Source organism: Mixophyes fleayi, chromosome 2 (genome assembly GCF_038048845.1).
Source record: "Mixophyes fleayi isolate aMixFle1 chromosome 2, aMixFle1.hap1, whole genome shotgun sequence".
NCBI classification, from domain to species: Eukaryota; Metazoa; Chordata; class Amphibia; order Anura; family Limnodynastidae; genus Mixophyes; species Mixophyes fleayi.
The window spans coordinates 71,137,001-71,158,484 of NC_134403.1; the positions used below are offsets into that span (position 1 = coordinate 71,137,001).

At 38.6% G+C, this 21,484-nt stretch overlaps 1 protein-coding gene across 1 annotated transcript in view; it reads left to right on the plus strand.

The window, feature by feature from the left end:
• The window catches only part of NCKAP1L (NCK associated protein 1 like), a 163,207-nt gene that overhangs the window by 129,594 nt on the left and 12,129 nt on the right, over positions 1 to 21,484 (plus strand). Inside the window, exons 29-30 of the mRNA XM_075199242.1 lie at positions 1,156 to 1,265; positions 12,460 to 12,549. Of these exons, the coding sequence (XP_075055343.1) occupies positions 1,156 to 1,265; positions 12,460 to 12,549 (200 nt within the window). The remainder of the gene's footprint in view (positions 1 to 1,155; positions 1,266 to 12,459; positions 12,550 to 21,484) is intronic.

The following is a 21,484-nucleotide window of genomic DNA, read 5'->3' on the forward strand; positions in this document are numbered from 1 at the left end:
TTTTGGTGTTGTCAAGCTGTAAAATAAGAAGATTTTGCTAGATTTTGCTAGTACTAGCACTGGGCCGGCAGCATTAGGGTTAATCTGATTAGGGAGCGGGGTAGAGCACGCTGTTAGCACAAGTTTTTGGTATTTTGGGAGGGAGGGAGGGAGGATAGTTTTTACTCTTATTACTGTTTTTTTTAACACTGTCTTGTGTCGGCAGGTCCAGCAGCTGTATTGCTCATTTAATGTCGGCATTGTGATTGTTGCCAATGTCACTCATTTAATTTATTACTGCATAGACTTGCTCTGTTTCGTCTGACATGGTACATTGTTCTGTCTCCATCACAGAGGACATGGTGACAGACTCGTATATAAAAAAAATGTAAGGCCATGCAGAAAGTATAAAGGAGGATCCTTTCTATTCAGGGTCCTAAGGACTGACAATAGCGAGAGTGCCACTACTGTACTGCATTAGCTGAAGGTGAAAGGTTGGTAAGCCTCTAAGATCCACCCCAAGCAGAAGTTAACTTCTTGAGTTACTGATACCTGTTAGTGAGGTGAGCAGATCACCATACGCAAAAGCAATACATTTTCAACCACTTTTACCAACATATCCATTAATAATGTAATTAATTTAATTAGGATCATTTTCAGAGATCGCAGTTATTTTGGAACCACACACAAAGTGATATCGCAGGGTGTGTGACTAGCATAAAGCAAGAGACACATGGTGAGGAATAAGCTGATAATGCATAAAGACAGGTTTGAGTTGGGGAGAACTTAGAGTAAAGAAAGTAGACTAGGGCTGCCCACATCGATTGGTTGAACCTGGTAGAAGTGTGTGTATTGTGCTCCTACACATGCAACAATCCTGCAACTTTTCTAAATTGCTAATGTACTGCAGAATCTTTCTGCTCTGACAGCTTAAATTTCTGATGTGCTTAAACCAATTATTGTGTTTGACAATGTATCTGATTAACAATGATAGGATTGTAAAAAACGCAATTGTGACATGTGTGCCTCACTTGTATATTGATGTGAAGGGTTATCTTATCTGCTATCTGAGCATGTATTTAGTACATAATCATTATACTGCATGCCAAAGCAAAATACAGGCTCAACGGATTAAATGGAGGCTGCCAGTATTCATCAACTGTGTTTACCTTGCAGGTTACAATAACAACACTCATTGTTTGGCCAAGGCTATCATTCAGGTATCAGCTGCCTTCTTCACTATCTACCGTAAGAACATTGAGACCCACCTCCAAGAATTCTTGCTGGTAAGGAGCCACTGCATCTAGTTACAGCATCAGGCAAAAGATTTAAGGCACCATATGACCTTGTTACTGGGCACCAGAAACGTGGGTATGCACCTGGAACATCAGCACTGCTGGGGTTTTAATGTGCGATGTGACAAGCAATGCTGGTCCAGTTATTGCACACACACATGTGACCAGGGCCGGACTGGGACTAAAAATAAGCCCTGGCATTTCAAGCATACAGGCCCATCTCTATTGATGAGCATGAAAAAAACTGGGTGCCGCTAAGGGCGTGGCCACATTATGTTGGGGGCATGGTCAAGATGGGGCATTGATACATACATTACATACATTATAATAAAACATTACATTTATCAGGCCCTCCCTATCATGCCACCCCTCCACCCCAGAAGCACATTACAACACCCCCAGTCCACTGTACTTATCTATGCTTCTGATGCTGCTGACATCCATCAGGATGGGAACTTCCTGTAGAGTGAGCAGGGAAACTCTTAGTCTCACAAGATTAATAAATCTCATGAGACTTAGAGCTCCTCGGCTTTCCTGCAGGCTGTGTCCTATCCAGGGACTGGGAGTAGCTATCCGCTCCCTCCTGCTATCCAGAGCTGGACTTAGTCTCAGGGGGCCCTAGGCACTTAAGACAGGGGGCTCCTATGATGTAATATGGTTATTAGACACATTTTCAACAAATACATAGGCAATACTGTGAGCACTACTATTAGGTGCACACAGTTCTGCCTTCACAAGCAGTACAATGTGAAGTAGGACATACCTCCCAACTGTCCTTGCAGTCAGACCAAATCCTGACTCAGCGGGACAGTCACCCACCAAATTCAGGACAGTTGGCAGACTGTCCTGGTCTCTCTTACCTGTCTTGTCATTGTCACCACTTGTGGCTGCTGGTGTCTTTAGATCAGTTGCTGCTTGTCTGGATACTGGAATTTTGGGGGCCCTATTTGGAAAAAAAAAATGGGTACATGAAAGTTAGAAAACTCCAAACAGCACCGATGTTAACTCAATATAGCACCCATGTTATAAAATTAGGCCTCACTCCAGCCCCAAAATTAAAATAATAGTATTCCCATTTTAATAAATAAATCTATTTCCCTCCCTCCAAACAACCTCAGCAAGAAATTAAATAGTATTTATGTTTAATAAAAATAACCATTTCCCACAAACATCCCAGGCATTAAATAATTCATAATCACATTTAATAATTAGACCTCATTTTCCCCAAACAGCCCCACATTCTCTTAATAGCACACATTATTGTCATAAACTGTCCCCCACACACATTATAGTCATATGCTGTCCCCACACACATTGGCCATTTTTATTTCCCCCCCCCACAGCCATTGCCCCCCCCCCCTTGCAGACCTTTTCAATCACCCCCTCTTCCCCCTGCAGACATTTTCAATCACCCCCTCTTCCCCCTGCAGACATTTTCAATCACCCCCTCTTCCCCCTGCAGACATTTTCAATCACCCCCCCTTCCCCCTGCAGACATTTTCAATCACCCCCTCTTCCCCTGCAGACATTTTCACTCACCCCCCCCCTTCCCCCTGCAGACATTTTCACTCACCCCCCCTTCCCCCTGCAGACATTTTCACTCACACCCCCCTGCAGACATTTTAACTCCTCCTCCCTTCCCCCTGAACTTTCACTCACCCCCCATCCCCCTGCAGACATTTATTGCCCCTCTCCCCCCCTCTCCCCCCCGCAGACATTTATTGCCCCTCTCCCCCCCTGCACACATATTCTGTTTGTCTCCCCCCCCCTCCCTGCACACATATTCTGTTTGTCCCCCCCCCCTCCCTGCACACATATTCCGTTTGTCTCCCTCCCTCCCTGCACACATATTCCGTTTGTCTCCCCCCCCTCCCTGCACACATATTCTCTACACTTACCTCAACACTGACAGCTGCCTCCACTGCAGCTCGTCCTACGCGGGAGCCGGGCCGGCGCACAGAGCCGTCATGACGTCACACGTCATGACGGCTGCACACAAAAAAAATATTTTTTTTTTCTACATTTAATCGGGCTATCACAGGGAGCTGGACCGGCCCATACTGCCATCGGCCCTTCTGGCATTTGCCAGAAGTGCCAGATGGCCAGTCCGGCCCTGCATGTGACAAGAGCGGCATGGAAGCTCGTATGGCTACAGTCAGCCGGCCAATACACTAGTGCTGAAAGAGGCTTATCAGGATACACAAATTATTATGCTTGTCTTAACTATGTTAACTGACAACTCAACTAAGTTGCCTGAGAAAAAACACGAAATTGCAGGCACATTGGACTAAGAAACACAACCAGTGGACACTGGAGACTTGGAAAGCTTTGTCCTATCCGATGAATGCCAGTATTTGATACTCTCATGTGAAGATCAGCCAATGATGAATTTTGTATGAGTTCATGGACCCATCCTGCTAGATGTCAGAGTGTTGTTGGTGCTGTAATGGTGTGGGGTGTGTTACCAAAACATATATTTGAGTAAATCAATATTTAAATGCCACACTATATGTGGGTCGTGTCCTTCATGGCAGTAGTGTAGTTTAAAAGTGGAAAATAATTGATTTTCCCATCATAGTTTCTTAAAGGGAAAATAAATACATTTATTTAATAAAACATTAGTTTAAGATTGAATTACGTAAAGCAGCCAACATGTTAACGTTGAGTTTCTTTACTAACTTTCTGTCCATAGTAAGTAAAAGGGATGTTCTTATATCATTTAAACAATGGAAACAGTTCACAAATATACATAAATTATTGCAGTGTTATACAATGTTCCAAAAAGAAGTTAATTATAATATGCAGTAAGCGCTGTCTCTCTGAGTGGATAAAATGTTATCTTTGGTTTTGGTCCCTCAGGCAATGATGACATCTGGGTTTTTTGGTCAATTTAAACAGGTATATCTTAAATAGAAATATTACAGTTAGTGAAGTCACATTTAGTCTTAAATTTTTAAGGGTTTAACAACATGTATGATAGTGACATTTTACAAGACTCTTAAGCTGTGGGTTTGAAAAGTGGAGGTGTTGCCTATAGCAACCAATCAGATTCTAGCTTTCATTTATTTAATACCCTCTACAAAATGACAGCTATAATCTGATTGGTTGCTATAGGCAACATCCCCACTTTTTCAAACCCGCAGCTTAGTAAATCTAGCCCTTAATCTTTTACATAATACTTGTCTTATTATTAAGATATTGAACAGAGATTCCAGCCTTCCTGAAAATGTTAATCAGAAGCTGGTTTCCAGTTAGAATTTACTTTCCACACCTAGGTGTTTATTTATGACTTGTGAATACAACAAAATTCTTTTTTATATTAACTATATGTGCAAATCTATTTTTTTTTACATATAGATAAGGGGTCACAAGTTTCAAATGAAACACTTATTAACATTCATAGTAGCTAGTGAATGAATGCTATTTATTCAATATAGGAATCTTGGGGCTAGATTTACTAAACTGCGGGTTTGAAAGAGTGGAGATGTTGCCTATAGCAACCAATCAGATTCTAGCTGTCATTTATTTAGTACATTCTACAAAATGACAGGTAGAATCTGATTTGTTGCTATAGGCAACATCTCCACTTCTTTAAACCCGCAGTTTAGTAAATATACCCCTTAGACTTATTTATCTCACTTATTAAACACAAAAAATAGTGTCTTAGTAAAATACAATGAACTAGCGATTAAAGATACAATCATATCTGTTTATTAAAAAATTACATTTTAACAGTAGTAATGTGCTTATTCAGCATTATAATGCTCTATGCCACAAAGCTGGAAAAGTTTTTGGATGCTTCCAGGAATATCACAGGGAATTCAGTTTACCGCAGTCATCACAGAAGTCACCAAATCTCAAACAAATTGAGAATCTGTGGATAAGATGGAACAAGTTATGTTTATTACATAGATATGGAGGTAATGAGGTTGATAGATGATACAAGTCCATCAAATTCAACATTAAAAATTGATCCACAGTCACCTAACTTGTAACAATTATGGAGTTGACATAGGGCTGCATTGCCAAACATCACTTTCAACACCTTGTTGAATTCATCGCCGAACAAATTAAGGCTATTCTGCGCTCAAATTGGGGAAGCAAAACAAATTAATATATTTAAAGCTGACCAATCAGCACTTGGTGATTGAGTCTTTTAGCCTGATCGTTGAAAGCCTGGCTGTTTGGAAATTTTGGCAAGCTATGTGGAAGGCAAAATTGGGAAGATCCAGTAGTTCAAAGTTCTGGCTGATGACCTCTTGCACATACTAATGACTGGTCTTCAGACTTGCACTATTTGCTCGAGCAAATCCAACTGTTTTGGGCCAACAGTTTTATCTAGTGTGTACAAGGCTTTATATATGTTTCTGTCTCAGCCTCCCTCCAAGCTCTCAGTTAATATTATTATTATTATTATTATTATTATTAATAATAATAATAATAATAATAACATTTATTTATGCAGCTCCAGAATACTCCTCAGTGCTTTACAATTGTGAGCAAACACAGTAATGAAACAAGACTGGGTATTAACAAATAGACAAAAAGGTAAAAGGCTTCTGCTTACAAGCTACGATCTATAGAAAAAGACGAGCTTGATACATGAGGTTAAGTGCTATAGATTGAATATTGGTCAAGCCAGATAGCAATGGGAATTTATGTGTTTAGTGCGGCTAGGTGGTCCACTCATACAGCACTGTTGGTTTGGGAGTTAATAGGCTGTTTTAGTTTAGAAAGAGAATAAATGTAAGTTTTGCATGTAGAGGAATGTTAAACAGGTAGAATATTCTAGGGAGGTTAAGAAGGTGATTTGGGAATATGATACGTTTACCTGAAGAGGTGTATATTCAGTGGATGCTTGAAGGTTTGGAGACTAGGAGAGAGTCTTGCTGTACTATGTACAAAAAAGTCCTGGAATGGAAGCAAGTAATGAGCGAGCATAAGCAACACAAATCTTGGGAAGAGTGGAGGAATTGGGTTGAGCGATATTTTGTGATGTCTTTGGGCACATGATGAGATATATGTTGGTGCAGAACAGAGCAGCAGAACATTTGGTGAAGGAAATTAATTTAGCCGCTGCACTCAAAATGGATAGTATAGGTGAAAGTCTGGTTATGTAAGACCTGTAAGACTGAAAATGCAATAGCTATAGTTAATGCGGGATATTATGAATGCATCAATTAAACATTTTGGAGTGTCTTGTGTGAGATGCATATTGTAGAGCTGTTTCTTATATACAGTCCATGTAACTGGATTTGGAGACAGATTGGATGATGGGAACAAGGGAGAATTCTGAATTAAGGGCAGAGCCGGGGGTCTGGGAGGCTGGAATGGCATTTCAGGACCTCTACCCAAGTTTTTACTTTCAGGCTCAGCGAAGCACTGTTCCTCCACTGATTGGCCGCCTTTCTGAAACATCAAATTGATTTACATACACTTTGTTTCCCTTCCTCTATAAAACACTTTCCTAATTCCCAGTTACAGCTTATCAAGTTTTCCCCTCCTGTCTTATACCTTGCAAATAATCTGTAAGATTAATAGAAAGCAATTACAAACTAAAACCTATTGCATGGAATTGGATTCCTGTAGCATAACTAGACAAGTAGCCTAAAAACAATTACTGCAGCTACAATAAACCTGCCAAGTACTATAAAACAAGTGCTTCCTGGCTTCAGAAAATTACTTTGACTGTTTACAAAATTGCCACCTCTCTGGACAAAACATCAGTACCTAAGTGCAGACTTCTAGTGAATGTGAATGCTATAAATGGAATTACAAGAGGAATACTAAATTAAAAGCTGGGTAGTTGCAAGCTCCTGTATAAACAATTGCACACAAGGCAGACTAAATGAGCTGGAATAACACAGACCTGAAAATGAAGGCATCATTACACAGCTCACATCACACACATGAAAGCGTAATTATTTTGTTAAGGAAAATAAATTCCCATAGAAAAAGGCTGACAATCGTTTACATGCCAGGTATGGTTACCACGCATTAGCTCTAAGAGAGTACACTGAATGTGAAATAAGGATTAGCCGTGCCTGGTGTAGACATGGTCGGTATAAATTAACATAGACAGGTGATAAGGTACATTTCTTTCAGGCCTGTAATTCCAGGCTTCAGCCCGAGAGATTGAGCAAAGTCCTTATGATGGTGTGAGATCTCATGCTCTGTATTAATACATCTGTCAGAAATTCTCAGAGCTGCATAATCGTCCAAATTTAGTATATTATTAGGCCTGATGTATTAATATTTAAAGTTCTGGAGGAAGAGATTGAGGACATTGGTTAAAAAAAAGAGAGAAATGAGAAGCATATCTTGTTCCAGCGTCCTGAAATACTATTCTGATAAGCAACTAACAAGATGTGCAACAATAAATATCAAAGTGTAAAATCCTGGCAGTGATTTATCACCTGCAATGTTTTATTCATTTATTTATTGAAATCAAACAACCACTAGAGGTGTCATTAAAGTCCACCTTTTGTCTGCACAGAGTGAAGGAAGACATTTTGTGAACTGAACCTACTAATGTTGATGATAATGCCGTCTGACAATGTATTAGGAAACAGTGACATCATTTTTATTTTAAAGAAGCTGTCTTGTAGGCTAAATTATTATTATTATTTATGAAAAGCCTCTCAATTCACCAAGATTGCCTCAGTGATATACAGTAACTGGTTACCACTGACTACATAGCTGCAGTTTCAAGAACATTGTCCTCAGCCACAAAATGGCTGCTGCTGCCTTGTGCAGGTGGACTGGTTCACTTTAAGCTAGCTAGACAACTCATCATCTGTTCAAGGCCTGTATGTCATTTATATTCCCACCAAATCTCCAACCTAACATTTTAGAACAATGGAGTTTTTCAATTAACAGCAAAGAGAAATTTCATATCAAAACCGTGATGTCCCTGAAAGTAATTATTGGACAATTATTGGCATTTCTCCACACAAATGTAGACATTATGAAAGCCCAGTAGGTAATGGTATGATCGGTACTGGTTGCTGGACATTGAAATTACATAATTGCTGTTTTCTTCATGCTTTATATATAAAAATGGATTGCACTGGGGTAAAATAGCAGTTATTGTAAATAAAATAAATAATAAAATAATCCAGCGAGTTAGAGGAAGTTGCAGTCAGAAATTGTCTGCCAGTAATAAGGGGCTTTGATGGACTTTTTCTCTAACAAGACCTGAGAGAGTCATTCTACCAATGTAACAGCCTTTTTTGTATCCCCTGGTGCTTTCATGTGAAGACAGTTTTTCAAGTTGTCCCCTTCAGCAATGTATAAAAAAATGTATCAACTAAACTTGCCCACTGAATAAAAATGAGCTGTAACACCAAGTGGTGTGCTGTAATGCCAAGTGGTGTGCTGTAACGCCAAGTGGTGTGCTGTAACGCCAAGTGGTGTGCTGTAACGCCAAGTGGTGTGCTGTAACGCCAAGTGGTGTCCTGTAACGCCAAGTGGTGTGCTGTAACGCCAAGTGGTGTGCTGTAACGCCAAGTGGTGAGCTGTAACACCAAGTGGTGAGCTGTAACACCAAGTGGTGTGCTGTAACACCAAGTGGTGTGCTGTAACACCAATCATGAGAGCTCCAGAAGTAGATGTGATTTATGAATGCAGTGCACCTGTGTGGAAGAGACATTATTGGGCTCTCCCCAAAAAAGTACCCACAGGGGTCACAACACTGGTGATTTCACCTACATCTGCCGCTTTCATTAATGATTCAGTGAGTGGAAGGAGGCTGAGCAGGCAGCAAAGTAAAAATATATCTATTACTAGCTGTTGGAGACAGCACAGCCATGGAGACGCGGATAATGTGAATTTAGGTGCTCACAAGTCAAGGGATGGACTTCCTGACACATGGGCATGTGTACACGCTAGTGTCCAGCAGTTTATTTAAGACAATAATATTTATTTACACATTTCAATGACATCACAGAAGACCTAGACGAATCCAATACCGCAATCTCCAGTCTCATTGGCTAATGTCTAGTCCAAAATTCAGATATGGTTAACGATTATGCAGAACTAAGGTTTAGTTTGTGCACAGGGAATGATGAGGATGAAATGTGGCTTCTTCCAATCATTACTCCCTTTGCTCTAATCATACCTACCTTATAGGCTCAATGTTTTCTTTCATCTGCAATGATAAACTGACTCATATGTCCATGAAAGGGATTGTGTCACTATACTGTGCTCTGTGAGAGAAGCAGTGATGGTAGAGAATGCTTTGTGTAAAAGATGTATGGATAGTTGTGAGGTTATTGTGCAGTGTTGTGGGCCTATGGATGCCAATAGTGTAAATCCATCCTTAGCACAGAAAGAGAACTATCCATACTTCGCTATTATTGTGAATCAAAAAATAAAATATTCCGCTAATGCATAAATACATTTACATATATTTTCTGCTAATATCATTTTGGCAAAGTTGTAAAAACTTCAATAATGCAGCCTTAGTAAATATTAGCTAATTTTGCAGTAGCAAGTCTCTAATAATAAAATATACAAGGCTCATTGCTATTATTTTATGTATTGAGCAGCCTTGAACTAGCTCCATTAAAATACAAATAAAAAATAAGAGTAATTGATGAAGTAAATAAATGTCACTTACTTTATTTTCCTTATCAGGAAGTGTATTTATTTCACATTCTGTTTCTGGCACTTGTAGTGCATCATGTATATATATATATATATATATATATATATATATATATATGTATAGATAGATAGATAGATAGATATAGTATAACTGATGTTCCCATCATGAAATAAAACTTTTTGTCCCCATCATAAATAATTATTGTCCCCATTAACAATCAAATATTATTGCACCTTAATATAATTATATATTCATATAATATTTAATATTATGATACTAAAATATTGCCCCCTTAATACAATGAAAAATAACATTTCCCTTCATAAGTTAATTAGAAATTAATTTTGTCCCCTTAATAAATAAATAATGATTGCCTCTATAATTCATATATCATTGGTGTCTCCTCTTATGTTCCGAATGGCTAGATAGCTCAAACAGCATTTTTAGCTATATAACTTTTTAGAAACAGGTGTTAAAAAAAACCTTCCTTTTCTGTCTGTTTAACATTCCAGTCTCAAAACGCCCTATAGTAAATGTGGCGATCTGGAGAACTAAACCACAGGAACTTGTGGAGATGTGTTGCGGTTTCAAACTTCCCCCAAACACAATTTTAGAAGCTAAACCCTTAGTCTGAATTGTGCTTGGTCACAACTTATTTGATGGAACATATTGGATAGCAGACATTTTCTCATTTGCTACAATGGCAATCTTGTCTATTTACTGAGAAAAATACTTGAAAACCATCAACATCAAGCAACAGTATCAAAGTGACTAGCAAGTGCAAACAATGCCTATAATTATTTAGTACAAATAGTAATTAATCATTGCTGAGATTAATTACAGCTAATCTCTTGAATCATGTTAATTGTTGACAGATTTTGTTCATTACAGTATACTCAATAAAGTGTTCGTCTTCAAAAACATTGTTTAGGATGAAACAATGAATTCACAGCTTATTCTATTCTCAAGTTAGAATTTTTACCTACCATGGCAGAACAATAAACATTATCATCATTAATTTATATAGAACCACTAATTCCACAGCGCTGTACAGAGAACTCACTCACATCAGTCCCTGCCTCATTGGAGCTTACCGTCTAAATTCCCTAACACACACACACACACAGACAGATTAGGGTCTATTTGTTAGCAGCCAATTAACCTACCAGTATGTTTTTTTGGAGTGTGGGAAGAAACCGGAGCACCCGGAGGAAACCCACGCAAACACGGGGAGAACATTCAGACTCCACACAGATAAGGCCATGGTTGGGAATCGAGCTCATGACCCCAGCGCTGTGAGGCAAAAGTGCTAACCACTGAGCCACTGTGCTGCCATGTTGTAGTAATATTCTTAACAATAATATGTACCCACAATCTAGTCTTTTCTGCTTGATAAAGTGTTTGTAAAATACTGCCCCATCATTAGTGGTTCGGTTTTGTTTTTCCATAATTACTGTAATATAAAGGAAATCTATTTACGCTAGCAAAGTAAAGAAAAATACAAAATTTGCTTGGATAAATTGAGAAATAATAAAGCTACTCTTGGCGGAACCATAACACCCTGAATCTACAAAAAATGGATTTGTCATAGATCTGTGAACTTCCTTCAGTCCTCAGTCCACAATAGGTTAAGAAAACAAAGAAGATGTGTTCCAGTAAATTGTCAGACACTTAATTGTCAATGTTTTAATTGCAGATATAACGCAGTTCTTTTAGATGAACATTCTTATCCATTTAGAGGTGATCAGTGCAGCTAGTGTAGGTCACTGGTTTGCTCCATTCCTGAAAAAGAACTCTGCACCATATATAAATGACTTTTCCACATATTTAGATACAAACAAGACATATCATGCACAAACTGCTTTCTATGGACACTCCAACTTTAACAAAAATGTTTCTAGTGTACATCTGAAACTTTCTGAAGGGCAGGGCTTCTTTAGATTCATTTAAAATCAGTGTTGCACATCCATTCTTATGGTTTATGTAGTGGCAGGTAAAACACATAATTATGTCCATTGCAAGCGTTGATCGGCCTATTGTCCATTTAAATTCTTCAATTACCCTTTTCACAGAGGAAAATAATTCTCATTTGCAAAAGTAAAAATATTTTGTTTTCACCTTATTTATGATTAACTTTCTCATGTTGCCTCCTGAACTTTATTTACTACACTGAGAGTGACGAGGAGCAGCCTTACACAGCACAGATGTGTGGTCTGCACACTGGTATGATTTGTTTACCAGAAGTAACAGGGAAAGTGATTTTATATGATAGCGGTACCGTAATTCCACTTTATGTGCTCAGCCGCACAATGCCGCAATCCCGGAAGTTAATTGAATATGCCCAACAGTGTTTAATTTTATGTTTTCTTTGGAAACACATATATGGAAACACCGCTCTAGAAACCTTGCACTTGCCTCTGTACACATCCATGCACCTTATGTTAAAATTGGAATATTACGTCACAAAATGGTAAATGTCCTGCAGGGGCACAATTTTTAATTTTGTTTAATGACCATTTTTGACTGATTGGCAAACTGGTATCTCCGGTCAATTATCTTGTGTTCTCATTTTTCCAGATGGCATCAGGAAGCCTGCTACACCTCGGGGAGGAAACAGACAAGCTAAAAGCCAGAAACCGAGAGTCTATTTTACTTCTGCTTCATCTCGTAAGTATCATGCTGCTTGCTTGCATCCTATTGGCAGAAATTGCACTTAACTCTTTAATAACACCCTGTCTCAGCATAAAGTCTCTCCAGGGGGTAAATGTATCCAGAACCGGAAATCGGCGGCTTTGCAGGGAAAATTTAAAGCAGCGATGGCTTGCAGAAATCAGAACCTGATACATTTACTCCCAGGAGTTTGTTTACCAGCCAATCAGGGAAGGATGCAATTATTTATTCTAACTTTCACAACTTCACAAGTGGACACTTTCATGGTAATATTAGGATGTGACTGAAACAAATAAACTCAAAAGAAATATTTTTTAATTATCTTGCAAATGATGAGAGGGAAATGATCACATACAACAAAGTTCCAAAATAATGCATTCAACAAAAACCGTTGCATAGACTTGTCTAACTACTTTATTATGCACTGATTTTATTTACTTTACTATATTTTGTTACATGGATAAACATTACCAGTCTGCACATCAATATACAGTATGTTACAGGGAACATCAATATGTACAGAAATTAGTTTCTCATGAGTTTACTCACTTAAAATAAAAAAAATGTTTACGTACTTGATTTAAGCAGTAGATAGTGAAATAGTAGAAAACACCCTATTGCTTCTTCCCCATCACAAATGCAATGGAAACGCAGAGGGATGGAACATTCCATTTTAGTTTAAACTGCAGTGAGGAACAGCTTGAGTGCAAAGTGTCACCAGGAGGGGTGGGACAGTCCAAACCCTTCACTTTGTAATACTTAATGGAGAAATGTTTTTTTTAAAAATAACCATAGAAAAGACCTCTCATATTTTTGTATTGTTTGATATCTTCTGCCTTGTCTTTCATCTATTTCTGAATTATACCAACAAGACAGCCTAGGCAACTGCCTAGAGTAGGCAAAATTTATGGTCAATCTACAGTTTGGGTAGCACGGTGGTGTAGTGGTTAGTACTACTGCCTCACAGCAGGGTCATGATTTTGATTCCCTACCATGGTCTTATCTGTGAGGAGTTTGTATGTTCTCCCCATGTTTGCGTGGGTTTCCTGTGGGTGCTCAGATTTCCTCCCACAATCCAAAAACATACTAGAAGGTTAATTGACTGCTATCAAATTAACCCTAGGCTGTATGTGTGTATGTTAGGGAATTTAGACTGTAAGCTCCAATGGGGCAGGGACTGATGTGAGCGCATTCTCTGTACAACACTGCGGAATTAGTGGCGCTATATAAATAAATAGTGATGAGATATTGTTTAAAAGTTAATGTGTCTATTTTCACAGAGAGTTTAGATTGCTGCCGGCCCCATCACTGGTTCACTACTTTTCACTGTTTTGTCTATTCAGAGCCAATTCAATAATTAATGGTCTTAAAGTGAAATAAAAACTTTGGGGGGGATAAGAAATTATATTGTGATTATGGTCAAATAGCACCTTCATCTGGTCCTGCCTTCAGTACTTCTTCCCATTCACCACCAATCCAATATATTCACTCACATTCTGATTGTCCAGAACCTCTTGCGCATATAGAGCCACCATTATGTGAACCTAAGGGGTTGCCCAGTGCACTAATAAATAGGAGGTCAGTGACATAATGTCCCTGTGGCACCCCCACACTGATTGGTGGTGGTGGGGGGCTCACATGAAAGAACAGCAACTGGCAGCTTTATCTTCTTCTTACAAACAGTTATTTATATAGCACCTACATATTATGAAACGCTTTACAGACAGTACTTAATCACTGACCATTGTTCCTCAGTCTCTGCCCCAGTGGAGCTTATCTGTATGTATACCGAACACAGACACTAGGAATAATTGTCTCAGGAGCCAATTAACCTATCAGTATGTCTTCCGAATGTGGGAGGAAACCCACACAAACACTTGTGAACATAAGAAATACACTGATGGTGTGGTACAGGGGCTATGATGGCACAGCCCAGCACCACACTGCCAGTCTGAGAAACAGGACATGCCACCTCCCCCCAGCACCCACCTGCTCAGGTAAGAAGCAGCAGGGGGTGGGGAGCACCTGCTGACCTTCCTTACCTACAACTTACCTACAATTCCTTTATACACACCTATTTCTTAACATAAAGCTAGCATTGTATACCTTTTGACTCTCTTTAAAACATTTAAAGATACTGTACATATTACCACATCTTGTTATATATATATATATATATATATATATATATATATATATATATATATAGTGCTAAGATACTTTGCAATCCTGTACTAATGGTGTAAAAAGAAAAAGGCAGAACAAAAGTCAGGAAAAACATAGGAAGCAGGATATCCTTAAAAGCTTAAGAATTTTGGGTACAATGGGGTGAGTGTGTAGTCAGGGCCGTCTTAACATCATTATAGGTCTGAACTTTTGGTGTCGGTGTTCAAGCATGCGCAGTAGTGCAATGTGGATGTGAGGATCCTGCCCCACTTCCTCTCCAATAGACCACCGGGGAATTGGCTGCTAATTAGGAGACGAAGATTGGTGCTCCATTCTACATCTCCCAGAACAATATATTGAAAATTTGGCAAGTCTCTGGGGCCCCTATGCCCGTTGGGCCCACAGGCAACTGCCCAGCATGCCCATGCGTTCAAACAGCTCTGTGTGTAGTGCAAGTAAGGAAAAATGAGCAGAAACTCAGTTTCTGTAAGACATTATACACAGGATCAGACTCTTGATTGCTAAGTATACATCATTCGTATGTCAAATTTCAATTGTCAGAGTTCTGCTGATCGCTTTAGAGATTTGAAAGCCTCTGCTTGGTTTTAGTGCACAAAACAATGCATTCAGCGAAAAATGATTATACATGTATATTTATTTTTACTGTATATTTATGTATACATTTATATGGGTATTTGCAGTAGTTTATAAATATATTTATATCACTTGACCCTGGTTGGGTGTGTTATGTTTTGTTCTGCTGATTTCAGCATGTAAAAAAATATTATTATTATTATTATTATTATAATAACATTATTATTATAATTATTATTATTATTATTATTTATTCAGTCAGTGTAATAATATTATTCCAGTAGAACTTTACTGTGAAAAAAAAAATAGAGCTGCAAACTTGTTATAAGAGGTTTAAAACCATGACAGGTGTTTGATTTGTGGAAACCTGAAGTTTTTTAGGCAGTGGGAGCAATGACCGATCGGTTCTGTTTTGGATTTCAAGGACATTGTGGAGTTTCTTTAAATTCCCATTATTTTATCAAGGAAATGGGACAGAAAAACAGTCATAGTGAGCAAGATAAAAATTGAAGGGATATATCATGAGACAATCAGTATATAAAATATTTAATTTGTACACATAATTACTGATTATTTGATGATGGTGTAAAATACTGTTCTGTATTCACCCTGATTTGCTTCTGTACTTCGTCCTCTGTCATTTGTTCTTGTCTTCTTTTTCCATGCAAAATTCCCTTTTCCTCTGTTACTTCTCCCTTTCCAGATTTATATTCGGTAAGTGCATACAGATTTACAGGCAAAAGCAATTTAAATGCAAATGTCTGCAGAGGGCTGGTGCTGTTAATGAGAGTGGACACTGCTGATACTGTAGGAAGGAGCACAAGTTAAGAGCTAATGCGCCAGCCTCACATCCAAGCTTAGGAAATTGGTAAGAGGCAAAAGGTCCTTAATCTTCACTGCCAGAGGGCTTAAAACCTAGTGTGGCGGAATGGTCCACCAGTACATTGTGTTATTAGAGGCAGGGATTGATAAAAGGTATTCCAGACAACTAACACAAGGTGGATTAGCAGAAATGCTCATCTGAGGCAGCTTTATGGAGAATATTAAACAGTTTACAGCCTGTGGGGCTAGCATGAGGCCTGCCCTGTATACTCTAAACTTGAGGAACATTGCTGGTAGCAAAATAAAATGGGACGTCATCTTCTTTTGTATATTTCACATCCATTATAATAAAATATCTTTTTCGTTAAGTCATAATCAACATTAACATTCATGCATGCGGACCTCTATTATTCATGCCCACACTTATTTTAGATTGTAAATTCTAGTGAGCAGGACCATCAAGTTCTTTCTCACAGTAAGTTCCTAATTTTATCAATGCATGTTTGCTCTGTCTTCTGTGAGATGGAAGAAAAGCCCATGAATTAGGTACAAGTTAAAGGTAGAGCAGACTAGAAAGACATAATTGCTATTGAGGGTGAGTCTGTGGGCCCCGTCATAATTTTTCATATAAATGTGGTAACTTGCAACTATATCCCAGAAGTAGAGCAAAGATCTCAGAAAATAACAATAAGATACATATTTTTCCTTTCACTAGGTAACGTTATTTAATGTGAGTGGTTTTCTGCATTTTCAGAGGTGGGGGTGAAAGGTTATATCTTCCAGGGATAGGTTTAGAACTTGGTGTAAGTTTATGGTTAAGTGTTTGCCTTGAAGTAACATAGGTTTAGATTTTGGGCTATGGCTTGTGCTAATTCTAGGCGTAAAGATGTTATATATTATGGGTCTGATTCAATAAGGGACGCATACTAAATGTAATGTGCGTTTTTTAAAACATGCACATAAATTGGTTATATGCACGTCCGTATTCAACAAGGAGTGGATGTGAAGATATGTCTTTGATGTATTACGGGTCTAGGTCCTAGGACAAAAAACACTGCAGGATTCGTTCAATACATATGTGGAATATAGACTCACAAACGAATGCACAGTAAAAAAGAAACTGATTCAATTAATGTAACCTGTTTATAATATAGGTATCACTTATAAAACATTAAAACATTGAAAAAATGTATTTTAGTTTTTTTCCATGCAATACATTTATCAGGATGTAGTTAATGTCTTCTGTACATAAAATACATTTTTACAGCTCCTCTTGATTGCAAACACAGGTCCTAGCATACATACTAAAGCTAGGTACACACTACAGAAAATTTCTCCCAATGCAATATCTTACAATATTATACAATTTTTTTTCCGACTGAAAATCCTGATTCGTGCGTATATACTTACGCAATTTACGCGATTTACCTTCAGATCTGTGTTTGTCATAACCACCCGCTGAAAGGATCGTGACTCTATAAACTCTATGCTGATCTGCCTACACTGCTGGCCGTGAGTGCGTACACACTTCAGAATTTGCCTGACATTGTTCTATCATTTATAGAGATTTTTAGTCCGGTTATAAAATCAAATGAAATGATATGATGTGCTTTGGTACAATAAAACATTATTGAGGGAGCGTACACACAAAAGTAATATTGGACCTACCAGTAGTTTATTGTGTGATGGGCACACTAATCGGGTGACAAACCGGTAGTGTGCACCTAGCTTTAGCCTCCGAGCACTAGTAATCGGCACTTAGACTAGACCTGTAGCTGGAGCAAAAGATACAGTGGAAAAGCAAGTACCTGAGAGATGCCCAGAGTTTGAATGAGATGCCGCCACGTGCTCTTGAGCTTGGAACAACCTTACTGTACATTGAGTACAGGCATACGCCCTTTCCTTGCCCCGTTCCCTCCCTGAAATCAAAGGCTGTAGTAAGTGTCCTATGCGCTTGAAGATGAATTGAATGTTGCTGCGTTCTGTGGCATGTGGTCCGCTTCTGAGCATGGGCTGAGTAATTGTGCAGATTATATGGACATAATTGCCGTTTACATCCCATAATGAATCAGGCCCCATATATAGATATTATATGTTCCTTAGCATGAAAGATGATTCTCCCTTCTTTTCATTATATCATGTTTCTAGTATACATGGGGGTAGAGGCAGAGATTATTTTATAACCTTACGCAATTCAGTCTCTATTACTAGGACATCTAATGGGGGACTTGGTATCTTGGTTTACTCAAGGCAATATCCCTCTATCCCTGCATGAGAAAAGATCAGCTTCTCAGAATATCATTGTCTACTGCATTGTAGTATAATACGATAGAATGAAGTCCCTTCTTAATTGCAAACCACTGAATGCGGAATCATCACCTTCTGTAATCTTTTAATGCATGATAGTAAGTGTGCATAGGGATAAATGGTTGTTTCTGCAGTGGTAAATGCTAATTTAGTTGTATAAACAAGAACATACAGTCAGGTCAATAAATATTGGGACATTGACACAATTCTCATATTTTGGGCTCTATACACCAGCACAATGGATTTGAATTGAAACAAACAAGATGTGCTTTAACTGCAGACTTTCAGCTTTAATTTGAGGGTAATTTACATCCAAATCAGGTGAACGATGTAGGAATTACAACGGTTTCTATATGTGCCTCCCACTTTTTAAGGGACCAAAAGTAATGGGACAAACTAAACAATCCTACATCAAACTTTCACTTTTTAATACTTTGTTGCAAATCCTTTGCAGTCAATTACAGCCTGAAGTCTGGAACGCATAGACATCACCAGACGCTAGGTTTTATCCCTGGTGATGCTCTGCCAGGCCTCTACCGCAAATGTCTTCAGTTCCTGCTTGTTCTTCGGGCATTTTCCCTTCAGTTTTGTCTTCATCAAGTGAAATGCATGCTCAATCAGATTCAGGTCAGGTGATTGACTTGGCCATTGCATAACATTCCACTTGTTGGCCTTAAAAAACTTTTTGGTTGCTTTTGCATAATGCTTCGGGTCATTGTCCATCTGCACTGTGAAGCGCCGTCCAATGAGTTCTGAAGCTTTTGACTAATTATGAGCAGATAATATTGCCCGAAACACTACAGAATTCATCCTGCTGCTTTTGTCAGAAGTCACATCATCAATAAATACAAGGGAACCAGTTCCATTGGCAGCCATACATGCCTACTCCATGACACTACCACCACCATGCTTCACTGATGAGTTGGTATGTTTTGAATCATGAGCAGTTCCTTTCCTTCTCCATACTCTTCTCTTCCCATCACTCTGGTACAAGTTGATCTTTGTCGCATCTGTCCATAGGATGTTGTTCCAGAACTGTAATGGCTTTTTTAGATGTTGTTTGCCAAACTCTAATCTGGTCTTCCTGTTTTTGTGGCTCACAAATGGTTTACATCTTGTGGTCAATCCTCTATATTCACTCTTGTGAAGTCTTCTCTTGATTGTTGACTTTGACACATATATACCTACCTCCTGGAGAGTGTTCCTGATTTGGCCAACTGTTGTGAAAGGGTTTTTCTTCACCAGGTAAAAAATTCTTCTGTCATCCACCACAGTTGTTTTCCGTGGTCTTCCAGGTCTTTTGGTATTGCTGAGCTCTCCGGTGCGTTCTTTCTTTTTAAGAAAGCCCCAAACAGTTGATTTGGCCACACCTAATGTTTTTGCTATCTCTCTGATGGGTTTGTTTTGATTTTTCTGCCTAATGATGGCTTGCTTCACTGATAGTGACAGCTCTTTGGATCTCATATTGAGAGTCGACAGTAACAGATTCCAAATGCAAATGTCACACCTAGAATCAACTCCAGACCTTTTAGCTGCTTAATTGATGATGAAATAACGAGGGAATAGCCCACACATATCCATGAAATAGCTTTGGAGTCGATTGTCCCATTACTTTTGGTCCCTTAAAAAGTGGAAGGCACATATAGAAACCGTTGTAATTCCTACACTGTTCACCTATTTTGGATGTAAATACCCTCAAATTAAAGCTGAAAGTCTGCAGTTAAAGCACATCTTGTGAGTTTAATTTCAAATCCATTGTGGTGGTGTATAGAGCCCAAAATATGAGAATTGTGTCGATGTCCCAATATTTATGGACCTGACTGTAAATGCAGATGAAAACAAGGGACGACATTGGATGTATACATACATAATGAAACAGCAATATGGTGTAAGAGAGGCATAAGGGACCAACACAGCATAAAGACAAGGGGCCTGATTCATTAGTGATCTTATCTGCTGTTTTTTTGCTTATCTTAAGCAAATCCACTCTGATCATGCACAGAAAAGAGAGATAAGAATCAAAATCCACTGCATAAGTGAAGAATTTCTTAAGTTAAGATGAAAATCCATCTTAACTTCACTCTTATCTCCCTGATTCTTCTTAAAATAAGCATCTTAACTTTTGCACAAGATAAGATCACTAATAAATCAGGCCCAAGATTAGCAGATTAAGGGTCATTATGAAGGCCACAGAGTAAATAAGTTTTTGTGATGTCATGCGCCTATTAATGTATAGTTTACTCATTTATACAGGAGGTAGGATCTAGTAATACTATAATTGAAGCAGTACATTCCACAGACTGCACTTTTGTTACCTGAGCACTGGTTGTACGATTGTGTGGTGGATTTGCCCATATTCATGATGGTAAATGCTATTTGGCTGGGAGCCATGCTGTTTCTTCACCCTGAAAAGTATATCCTGTGGCAGCTATATTTATGAGACTATGGTAATTCATTCCCTTAGTCTCTTGTTCCTCTGAATTTGTTGATTGATTCTCTGTTACTAACCCTGGATACCTTTGACAATCCTTCTATCTGTCGTCTGCCTATCTAACAGGGAATACAGGTGCTTAACAAGATCAGCTGTGTAAGCCTGTATCAGTCTAAGCAGCTACATTGTGTCAGTAAGCAGGCTCTCATTGTAATCAATAGTGCAAGCCTGTAGCCATTTTTAAACAGACACTTTGTATCACATAAGATGTCAGGGAATACAGGCAGTTAAGAAGATCAGCGTAGGTAAACTCATTGTATTAAGTAAACAGTTAGTCAGCGAACTGGTGAACAGAGAAGTCAGTGATCCAGGTCAAAAGATAGAAAAGTAGAACAAACTTAGGTCAGATATATGATCAAGACTGCGAGGAATAAGATACTTAAATATGAACAAAGCCCAGTATTCTGGAAACAAAAGTCTGTAGTATAAAATCTTTTCTAACTGGTGAACTGGTTCATCTCCTGGTGATGTCTTATGCCCTGACTGAGGTTTTATCAGGCCAACAATACAGCAGTCAATTTGGCATTTCTCTGGTTTTGATTAAAGACAATG